The 11885-nt window shown below is 35.9% G+C and overlaps 1 protein-coding gene across 1 annotated transcript; it reads left to right on the forward strand.

Moving 5' to 3' along the window:
- Nucleotides 1–3614: 3614 nt before the first annotated feature.
- Nucleotides 3615–5220, forward strand: LOC101419081 (nucleolus and neural progenitor protein-like). Its single transcript, XM_058301851.2, has 2 exons — nucleotides 3615–3948; nucleotides 4184–5220. The coding sequence occupies exons 1-2, from the start codon at nucleotides 3765–3767 to the stop codon at nucleotides 5077–5079; spliced, it is 1080 nt and encodes a 359-aa protein (XP_058157834.1). The 5' UTR covers nucleotides 3615–3764; the 3' UTR covers nucleotides 5080–5220.
- Nucleotides 5221–11885: the final 6665 nt, after the last annotated feature.

An 11885-nucleotide genomic window follows, 5' to 3' on the forward strand; every position in this document is an offset into this window, starting at 1 on the left:
AGTTCATCTAATGCATGGTGTTATTTCCAATCTTTTTCACCTTTGACCCTGTTGTATCCTGGGAGTTACAGATGTCAGAATGGATAGAGAGATACTGATCATGGTTGGGCGATGTGAAGGATGACAGGAAACTTTTTCAGTCACCTCAGAAAGTACCAACAAACTGCCCCCTTGAATGTCATAAGACAGCTACTGAAAACGCCCAAGGACAACAATTTGAAAGGAGGGGCTGGGGTAATAGATGAAGCCGGGGGAGGCCTTCAAAGGAGCATCAACCTCTCTTGACTCCTCCAAAGAAATCTGGAAGCCAGAATATTATAGAATGATATTTTCAAGGCTGAAAGAAGATATATTTCAAGATAATCTAAACCATAAAGAAAGACATTTTCAGACAAACAAAAATGGGGAAAAATTATCAGCAATAGACCTGCTCTAAAAGTAATGCAAAAGAATATGCATTTATTTTTTAGTGAGAAGGAAATTTAACCTGGAAGGTAGTTTGAGGATAAAGAACAAATGATGAGTAGTGGACAGTTATATTGACTATATAAAAAGGTAGTAAAAATGTCAAGTTTATAATATAGAGGGAATTAAAATATGTAATAAAAATCACTTGTAAATACATGGTGTTAAAATGTTCTAAGGTCGCTCATTATCCAGGAAGAAGTAATAGCACTATTTTATATACAACTTTAATAGATATTGCATGACATAACCCCTAGGGTAATCATTAAAAGAAAAGGCTTCATGAATCAAAGCAAATACATTGAAACAATAGTTTAAAATTTTAGTCAAAAATAATAATAAAACAGAGGAGCACAGAACACATTCAATACATAGAAAATAAATCACAAAAAGGTATATATAAATCCCAAATATATGAGTAATTATGTTAAAATTAAATCTGCCAAAAGGATCACGGTATTCTGTTCCCATAAGCCCTTCCTAATAAGGAAAAGCTTCATTTAATCAAAAGATGAATGAGGAAACATCAACAAAGAGATAGGGATAAGAACTGAAAATATATTTTTAAGTCTAAAATAATAAGATGAGTGGGAATGGTTTTATAGACTCAGACAAAGAGGTAATAATTCAAAAAATGAAATAAAATGAAGTATAGCAAGTTCATTGATAACCACAGAGGACGTTGAGAAATATTGAAAAACAAAGAATGGTAAAGTGACAAAACAGTAGAATCCTGACTGTGGAAAAGAGGCCTTAAGTATTAGAGTGTAGAATTAGTATAAAAGTAATAAGCACAACAGAAGTAGAAAATATTTTAAATATCAAAGTAACTTCAGCAAAAGGTCAACAAATTCAGGCCAAATGGTAAAAGAAGCATAGTAAATACATATATATTAAATAAAATATAAAGTATTTTTAACCATAAAGTAGTATGAAGGAGTTAGAAAAAAATGTTTCATCAATAAATGAATTGACTTGTTTTCAAAAGAAGAAATTATTCTCAGGATGGCCTTGAAAGCAAATCACAATTTTATGTTCTATAAAAAATACATTAAAAGGAACATATTCTGAGTGGATAGAAATAAAAATTTGGGCAAAATATACCAGAAAATTGATGCAAAATTAATCAACTATTGAAAATTTCTGATTTGACAAGGTGAGCTAATATTGAGAAAAAGCAGAAAGCTTTTTGATACAAATAACCACAATTCATTTTGAAGATATAATAATTATTGACAATTTTGTACTAAAAAATCTAGTAGCAAATAAAAACAGTAAGGTTATTTGTTTATTTTCTTGACTTTGTTTTTGGGGAGGTTTTGGATTTCAGAGGGGTCACAACTGTGACAGGGGAGAATCACTGGTGCAGGATGTTAGTGATGGTGGGATGTGTAGGGAGGGGTGCACCAGGGGCATGCTTCTTTGGCATATGGATATGTTCAAGTGGTCATGGAGCATTGTGTCAGTGGGTGGAGCGCCACACAATAACTGAAAAAATATTGAATTTCCATCCTGGGAAGTCCTGCTACATTCTCTAATAGAGCAGCAGGAATCCCTTGTGTACATGGGCAGTGCCTAGAGAAAGCAGGACAGACCATTAGGTCAGACCATTGATACTGATGGCAGTACTTATGAACCTTTTCTAGTGAAATTGAAACTTAGCCTAGTATTATATATTGCCTAAGAATTACCTCCTGAAAGCTTCTTTGTTGCTCAAATGTGACCTCTCTCTAAGCCAAACTCAACATATAAACATATTTCCCCCAAGTGTGGGAAATGACTCTCAGGGATAAGCCTTCCTGGAACTGAGGGATTATTATCAAACACCAAGTAGTGATGAATCAGGAAAAAGACCTTGACCAATAGGGGGAATATTAAATACAAATGATTTTTTTTTATGGCTAAGAGACTGAAAAGTGAATTGGAAGTTTATTCCAGGGGTTACACTTATGCATGTCTCAGCAGGATTCACTGACTGCCACAGTAAACAGTGCCTCAAGCAGCAGGATTTCTGAGGGATCTAGAGAAATTAAGACACTATAGGCAGGACAGACAATCTCATGAACTGGCACCCTGTGAATGGGCTCTTCTTTGGAATATATGCTCCCCAATGTAGCAGAGTTAGACTTATTTATAATATCCCTACACATAGTCCTTTTGCCACTTTTATTTGAACCTATAATTAGCACTTTACTTGTTAAATATGTGTGCAAGAGACTTAGATCTTTGGTCTGTTCATATGCCAGTTGAGCCCTGAATCTCAGCAGAGTTGCACTACCTAATCATCAGTTCATTGATGGTCAATGTCCACCCCAGGAAGTAGAGATTGCCTGCAACTATACTCAAACAATTTCCATCCATATGCCCCATGGGCTCTAAGTCCCCTTTCAATTGGAGACAGGGAGGACATTACCATTCCAAAGTCCTCAAGACTGAGGAATGAACAAATGTAAGGGTGAAAAGCAACAGTGAATGAAAGTAATTTGTATTGTTGATAAAAAGACAGTGGCCACAAGAGGTTCTGAGTGGAGGGAGAGGGAAGAATAGGTGCAACATGGGGACATTTTTGAGGACATTGTAATTGTCCTATATGACACTGCAGTATGGATACAGGCCATAATATACCCTTGTCAAAATCTATAAAACTTTGCAGTGCAAAGTGTAAACTATAATGTAAACTATAGTCCTTGGTTAGTACAAAACTTCAGTAAGTTTTCATCAATTGTAACAAATGTACCAGACTAATGAAAAATGTTGTTAAAGTGGGAAAGTGGCTGGGCAGGATGGGGTCTGGGGGGCTTCGGCTTCTGAGGTTGCTTAGAAGTCGTTTCTAATCTCTGGCGTTTTGTCGAATCCTTCTCTAAACCAGCCTTCAGCATTCGCTGTGTGCTTAAGACAGCACCAGTCCCACATCGAGAAAGTGGAGAAAGGCGGATGCTACCATCGTTAGGGGAAAGCGCGGATTTCTGAACAAGATTCCTATTAGGCATGGGAAATTCACCAATTTATTATCCCTGTCCCTAAGGCAACCCAAATGACTTTTGCATTGCAGCTGTAATTAAAGAATGCTTCCTTCTCACTCTTTCGCTGAAGAACCAAACTTTGGATGCAGAAACAGATGTGTTGTGTGCAGTCCTTTACAGCAACCACAACAGAATGGGCCACCACAAACCCCATTTGGCCCTGAAACAGGTTGAACAATGTTTAAAACGTTTGAAAAATATGAATTTAGAGGGCTCAATTCAAGATCTGTCTGAGTTGTTTTCTTCCAATAAAAATCAGCCTGTAACTATCCGAGAATGTGTCATCCCCAGTCAACCAGTGGTGGAGATGGTATTGATGAAGATTTTGGGAGCCTGCAAGTTGCTACTCCGCTTATTGGATTGTTGCTGCAAGACTTTTCTCTTGACCGTGAAACATCTTGGTTTGCAAGAATTCATTATTTTAAACCTTGTGATGGTTGCACTGGTGAGCAGGTTATGGGTTCTCTATAAAGATATTTTAAAAAGACTTATTTCTTTATATGGGCCATTATTTGGCTTGCTACAAGAAGTCTCCAGGATTCAGTCAATGCCTTACTTCAAAAATTTTATCTTTCCTTCTGATATTGCTGAATTTCTAGGAGAGCCTTATTTTGAGGTCATTAAGAAAAAAATGCCTACAGCTTTTGTGGCAAAAGGAATAACTAGATTGCTAAATAAGCTATTTTTAACAAAAGAGCAATCACTGAGGTCCAGTAAAGAAACCTTTCTTAGACTTACTAAAAAAGCAAAACAAATGAAGATTGAGAAACAGAATAATGTGGATCTTGGACAGCCAGTAAGGAAAAAAAAAGTCTTCCAAGAAAAGTCATCAGAATTTGATGTGAGGGCTTTCTGCAAACAGCTGAAACACAAAGCTACTCAGGAAGCCAGCTATGAGTTTAAATGTTCTCAAGCCAAACATTCTTCTCAGAAAGTGACAGAAACTCCCTCTGCCAAAAATTTTGTGCAAAGATTCCAAGAGGCTGAAACTTTCATACAACTTTCTGAAGAAATCCAAATGGCGATTATATGGTGCAGGAGCAAAAAACTTAAGACTCAGGCCACTTTTCTGGGTAACAAACTTCTTAAAAGTAACCGGCTTAAACATGTGGAAGCTCAAGGTTACAGTTTGCCAAAGAAATTAGAGTGCATCAAAACATCTGTTTGCAACTGCCTTCTTCGTGGCTCAGTTAACAAAACTTCAAAGTATCATCTGAGTCGAAGAGCACAAAATAAATTTTTGAGACAAAGGAAACCACATGGAAAGTTGCCATCAATACTTTTAAAGGAAATTCAGCAGTTCCCTCAAGAGACTCAGAAGAGTGCTACAGATACCAGTGTTAAACGAAGACTCTCAAACCTTACAGTTCATGGAACTGCTCTCTACCTTAATAAGCAGCAACTCTTGGTTAGCAGAGCTTTAAACCCTGTCATACAAACTAAGGAGAAACAAAACAATGAAAACCTTACAGGAAGCAATGAAAATGAAACTGTTTCACAGACAGTGACCCAAATAAACAAACATAATACATCAAGAACCATTAAGAAAACAGATGACATTGATGATATTTTTGCTTTAATGGGAGTGTAGATGTTCAAGTGAATAACAAGTTGATCCACTGTTCTACTGTTTTTTTCAAGTGGAATTCTGAGGTATGAAAGTACTGGTTGTACTCAGAGAGGAGCTGCTATAGTGCACAAGAGTTCATTTCAATAAACATTTTATAGTAAAAAAAAAAAAAAAAAAAAAGTGGGAAAGTGTGGGAAGGGGAGGGAGTGGGGAAAATGGGAATCCGCTATATATTTTTCTCCTCCTCCCCCCATTCTCATGTTTTTGCTATCTGTGTCCATTTGCTGTGTGATCTTCTGTGTCTGTTTCTTTTTGTCTTCTCTCCTTTTCTCCTCTAGGATTCACCAGTATTCAATTCCAGGGACCTCCGATGTGAAGAGAGGTTCCCTGTCACTTGTACCACCTCAGTTCCTGGTTTCTGTTGCGTCTCACCTTGACTGTCCCCTTTACCTCTCTTTTTGTTGTATCATCATCTTGCTGCATGGCTTACCTGGCTTGCCATGCAAGCCTTTACCAGGAGGCCCTAGGGATGGAACCCAGGTCCTCCCATATGGTAGACAGAAGCCCAATCACTTGAGCCACATCCACTTCCCCCTGTATTTTTTATGTAACATTTATGTTATCTAAAACTTCTCTAAGATTAAAAAAAATTTAAAAACAACCTAGTTATGACCTTCAAAAAATAGAAATCATAAGACATACAAGGGAAAAGATATAGAAACTGCCCACATCTCTTTTTAGGACTAAGAGATCTGTGTGTCAACTACTAGGAGGACTACCAGCTGCTAGCTCCCAATTGCAAATCTGGCCATATTCAGAAAGTAATTAATGCAAAAATGTACATGGCTTTTTTTGTCAATGTAACAAAGATAACTCCAACCATCATTTCATCTTTGGCTTTCCCTTAAGGTTACTGCCTGAGGTCTTTGTGGTAATTGTATCTCTTCTCAGATACATCCTCTGCCCACTTCTGGCTCATTCCCATTCTTACAATAAATATTGATCCTGAAGGTACTTCTTTATTTTCAAAGTTTACATTAGGTGTATTTTTTTCTCATATATCATCCTTTCATTAACACCTTGTATCAGTATTGAACCTTTGTAATAATTCATGAAAGAACATTCTTATACTTTTACTATTAACTATAGTCCAATAGGGCTCACCTTGTTATACAGTCCTATGTTTTATTTTTTTAACTTTTATTCTAGTAACTTATACTTATACTGCCTAAAGTTTCCCTTTTAACCATACTCACCTATATAATTCAATGCTAATTACAGTCACAATAATTTGCTACTATGAGTGGCCACCACTCATTTCCAAACCTTTATAATCATCCTAAATAGCATCAACTCCCCATTCTCTAACTCCAGTATATTCTCTTCTTACCTGTATTCTAGATTAAACTCTGTAAATTTGCTTAATATAATTAGCCAGTATCAGTCAGATCATACAATATTTGTCCTTCTTGTCCAGCTTATATCACTCAGCATAATATCCTCAAGTTTTGTCCAGGTTATTACATGCATCAGGACTCCATTCTTTCTTATGGATGAACAATATTCTATGGTATGTATACACAAACATTTTATTTATCCTTTCATCAGTTGAAGGACACTTGGGCTTCTTCCATCTTTTGCCAATTGTGAATAATGCCACTATGAACATCAGCATGCAAATAATTGATTGAGTCTCTTTTCAGTTCTTCTGGATATATACCTAGTAGTGAGATTGCCAGGTCATATGGTAAATCTATATTTAGTTTCCTGAGGTGTGCCAAACTCTTCCACAGTAACTGCACTGTTTTACATTGCCACCCACAATGAATGAGTGTTCTGATTTCTACATATCCAATCCAAACTTGTCATTTTCTCTATTTTAAATAGTAGCCATTTTAGTAGCAGCTTCTTTACATTTTCTTCTAGGAGTATATAGTCCTGGTTCTTATAGTTAGGTCTTTGATCCATTTTGAGTTAATTTTTGTATATGGTGTTAGTTAGGGGTCTTCCTTCATTCTTTTGAATATGGATATCCAATTCTCCTAGTGCCATATGTTGAAGTGATTATTATTTCCCCTATTGAATGGACTTGGCAGCTTTGCCAAAAATTAATTGGCCATAAATGTGAGGGTCTAGATATGAAATATCGATTAGTATCCATTGGTCAACATATCTATCCTTGTGCCCGTACCATGCTGTTTTAACTACTGTAGCTTTGTAATATGCTTTAAAGTACAGAAGTGTGAGTCCTCCAATTTTATTCTTTTGTTGTTGTTGTTGTTTTTACTGTTTTGAGGCCCCTTACCATTCCATATAAATTTGATGATTGGTTTTTCCACTTCTACAAAGGAAGTTCTTGGAATTTTGATTAGGATTGCTTTGGCTAGGATCAAAATCTTAACAATATTTAGTCTTCCAATCCATGATGACAGAATATCCTTCCATTTATTTAGATCTTCTTCAAATACTTTTAGCAGTGTTTTGTCATTTTCTGTGTACAAATCCTTTAAATTCTTGGTTAGGTTTTTTCCTAGATATTTCATTCTTTTAGTTGCTATTGTAATGGAACATTTTTCTCTATTTCTTCTTCTGATTATTCATTAATTGGGTATAGAAACACTGCAGATTTTCAGGTGTTTGGTCTTGTACCCCACAACTTCATTGGAATTATTTATTAACTCTAGAAGATTTGCTATGGATTTTTCAGTATATTAATCACATCATTAGCAAATAGGGGAAGTTTTATCTCTTTCCTTACAATTTGGATGATTTTTATTTCTTTCTCTTACCTAATTCCTCTGGAAAGAACTTCCAGTATAATGTTGAATAGGGGTGGTGAAAGTGGATATCCTTGTCTTGTTACAAATCTTGGGGGGAATGTTTTCAGTCTGCCATTATTTAGTATGATGCTAGCTCTGGGTTTTTCATATATGCCCTTTATCATGTTGAAAAGGAAAGAACTTATTAGTAAACCTTCTACACACTATTCTGACTCGTGTTAAATGGGCAAAATATTGAGAAAATATAAGAACACCTAAATAGCAATCAATAAGAAAGGTTATTGATATATTAATTTTGTACTCTGATATTAGGAAATACAGCTTTTCATGTGCTCAAGGAGCATATTAACTCTAATCTAAAAGTTAGAACAAATAAAATAAAGTTGATAACTAAACAATCTAAAAATAAAGAAATAAAAATGTTAAATGGCAAATAAACAATAGCCAAATGAAAAACTTGAACAAAATATTTCCCATTGGTATTATAAACAAATCCTTAAAATCCCAACTATAAAAATTACTCTGAAAAATAGAGAAGGAAAAATAAAACAAGTCAATAGATAAAAGGATAATGTGAAGTAAATAGGGAAAACAGGGTAATGGCTCTTATGTATATGAAATTATGTTCAACTTAATAATAATAACACATAAAGCTACATAATAATACCAAATTCCCTTGTCAGATTAGCAAAATCCAAAAGTTTGACAATATATTTTGCTTTCTAGTAAGTGGACAATAGGAATTTTCATATGTTATTGGAGATTTTCCAAAATGTTACAATCCCTATGGAGTAGATTTTGATTTACATCTGCAAATACAAAATAATTTAAGGCACAAGACTATTTGCTGTACCGTTATTAAGATTGGAAACAACTCACAGCTTCAAAACCATATTAGGTGATCATTTGGATAAACTATTAATATATACATACAACTGAGTACTAATTAGTTATAAAAATGAATGAGGAAGATGTTTGTTGTAGTTTTATTTCCAGGATATATTGCTAATTTTCAAAAGATCTTTCCAGAGTCTTACAGGATCTAGAGGAAGGGTATTTCCCCTACTCTTGCCATGGCTAGCCTTCTTGTTTAACCTAAAGTTGGAAAAAAGCTTTAAAAATGTGTGAATGTCACATCTCAGGTACAAGCAGGTTCACCAGGAAAAAATCATCATAAGGTTATAGAAATGCTTTCCTTGCCTATAACTTGCCACCCCATCAATGGGTATCTAAGTCCAAAATCAAGATTCATCAAGGTGATGATTTTCCCAGAAGACTGTAGCATCCTGGGACTTGCTGCTCATGATCTTGGGTTTTTGGTCACATGGCAATTGACACGACAGCATTTCCTGCTTCTCCCTACTCTTGCAGGTCAGTTGACTCCCGGTATCTGTCTGCACCCTCTCACTTTTGTGTCTGACTTTCATTCTGCTCGAAAGGACTCCAGAGATTTTTGTTAAAGCCCAACTTGATTCATTTGGGTCATACCTTAATTGTTGTAACTTCTTGAGTAGATCTTATTTACCATGAGTCCACACCAACAGAAATGGATTAAGTTTAAGAACATGTTCTTCTGAGGTACATAGGTGCAAACCACAACAGAATCCAAGAGCATATTCAAGACATAATGACTGAAACATCTCCAATTTAACAAAAGACATGCATATACATGTCCAAGGTGCTCAGTGAACTCCAAACAGAGTAAACCTAAATAGGCCCACACAGCACCATGTTATAATCAAACCATTGATTGCCGAAGATAAAGAGAGTTCTGAAAACCACAGGAGATAATCAATGTGTCACAAACAATGAGGCTTCATTAAGTTTAAGTGCCAATTCCACATTGGACACCCTGGAGGCAAGAAGGCAGCAGGAAGATATACTGAAAGTACTGAAAGCAAAATATTGCCAACCAAGAAATATATGTCTGGCAAAATTGTCTTTCAAAAAAAAAAGGGTGAAAATAAGATATTCCTAGATAAAAAAAAAAAAAGCTGAGGAATTTCTTCACAACTAGACCACCGCTACTAGAAATACTAAGGGAGTTTGTGCCAGTAGAAAGGAAAGGAAACTAGGCAAGTGAGTGAAGCCACACGAAGAAATAAAAATCCCTGGTAAAAAATAGTGACGTGTATATATAAATACCAATACTATTTTATATTTAATTTTTAACTTCAGTTTTTATATCCTATAGGATCTAAAAGGCTAATCCATAAATGTAATGGTAAATCAATGGTTTGGATACAAAATATAAAATACGTAAATTTTGACAAGAACTACATAAAATTAGGGCAATGGGGGGACAAAGGCAGAGAACTAGTTAAGTCAAGTTGTTATCAAAGCAAAGAGATTGTTATAGACTTAGGATGTTAAATTTAGCTCCATGATAACCACAAAGAAAATATTAGAGAAAGAACATAGAAATTCATATAGACAGAGAGGAGAGACCTCCCTCCCTTAACCCCACCAAGGTCAAATGGAGAATTATCACAAAATAAGAGTGTAGGGCTTCTGTTTAGGATGAAAGGAAAGTTATAGAAATAGATAGCGGTGAGGATACTACAACATTGTGAATACAGTTAATTATGCTGAGTGATATGCTTGGGAGTGAATGGAATGGAAAGATATATGTTGTTCATATGTTTCTACAATTAAAAAAATAATAAAAAAGAAGAAACTAAAAAGATAATGACAATTGTTGGATCCAAGTTTTGGATCATAGAAGAGTTACAACTATGACAGAGGAAGATCATTGGTGCCATATAAGGCACATAAATGAGTTCAAGTGTTCATGTGGCTTGCTATGGTAGCTGGAGATTCATGCAACAACCAAAAGAATATTGAATTCCCATTCTGGGGAACTCTGCCACATTCTCTAATGGAAGAGCAAGAATCCCCTGAGTACAGAGACAATGACTAGTGAAGGGGGATCGTCCATTGATGGGCCCTTGATATTGATGACTGTACTTATGAACCTTTACTTTGAAATTGTAACTTAGCATAGCATTTTAGAGTACCTAAGAGTTATCTCCTGAAAGCCTCCATGTTGCTCAAATTTGACCTCTCTCTACGATGAACTCAGGATATAAATACATTACATTCCCCTCAGCATGGGACATAACTCCTGAGGATGAGCCTCCCTGGCACTAAGGGATTGCTACAAAGGACCAACTAACAATGCAACTAGAGAAAGACCTTGACCAAAAGGGGGAAAAGGAAAAAAAAAAGTGAGTTTATATGGTTAATAGGCTTCAAAATGTGTTGTTAGATTATTCCTGAGGATACACTTAAGCACATCTCAGCAGGATTTCATTGACTGCCAAAGTAAATGCTACCTCAAATAGCAGGGCTCCTGAAGGCTCTGGAGATATCCAGACACGATAGTCAGGGCAGATAACTCAGGAGTTTGGTGCCTTGCCAGTGGGCTGTACTTTGGAATTTTTGCTCCCTAGGCTGACAGAGTTGGATTCAGTTGTGGTTTCCCTAAATATGGCTCCTCTGACCCTTCTATTTGAAACTATAATTAATACTAGAGTTGATAAGTGTATATCCAAGATACTTAAATCTTTGGGCTGTCCTTGTGCTAGCTGGATCTCAACAGTTTTGCAATTCCTACTCTCCAGTTCATTGCACTCAGCCAGAACAACTAAAAAGGAGATGATGCTGAACAATGACCATCCCAAGGAACTGAGAGAGTCTACAACTGCAAGCAAGAGAGTCCCATCCATCTTCCCTATGGGATCAAAGCCCCCTCTCAATTAGAGGTGGAATAGACATTATCCTATAATCCTCAGGATCAGGGAATGAAGTATGGAATAAAGTAGACTTATTGGTGTTCTACTATAGACTTATTGTGATTCTAGCAATGTAAGAACTTATATCATTGATGTGGAGGCAGTAAACACTGGAGGTTCTGAGGGCAGGGAGAGAGTAAAACAGAAGTATTATGGGGGCATTTTTGAGACTTGGGAATTGTCCTTAATAACACTTAATGACAGATACAGGGAATTATATATCTTGCCATAATCTACAAAAATGTGTGGGAGA

Source organism: Dasypus novemcinctus, chromosome 8, assembly GCF_030445035.2.
Source record: "Dasypus novemcinctus isolate mDasNov1 chromosome 8, mDasNov1.1.hap2, whole genome shotgun sequence".
Classification (NCBI taxonomy): domain Eukaryota; kingdom Metazoa; phylum Chordata; class Mammalia; order Cingulata; family Dasypodidae; genus Dasypus; species Dasypus novemcinctus.

What these genes read in the sequence shown, in the direction of transcription:
- LOC101419081 (XM_058301851.2), top strand. Translation starts at nt 3,765, where the DNA reads ATGTGTCATCCCCAGTCAACCAGTGGTGGAGATGGTATTGATGAAGAT. An exon ending in CACTGGTGAGCAGGTTATGG is followed by an intron (nt 3,949 to 4,183) that starts GTTCTCTATAAA and finishes TTTTAACAAAAG; the next exon opens with AGCAATCACTGAGGTCCAGT.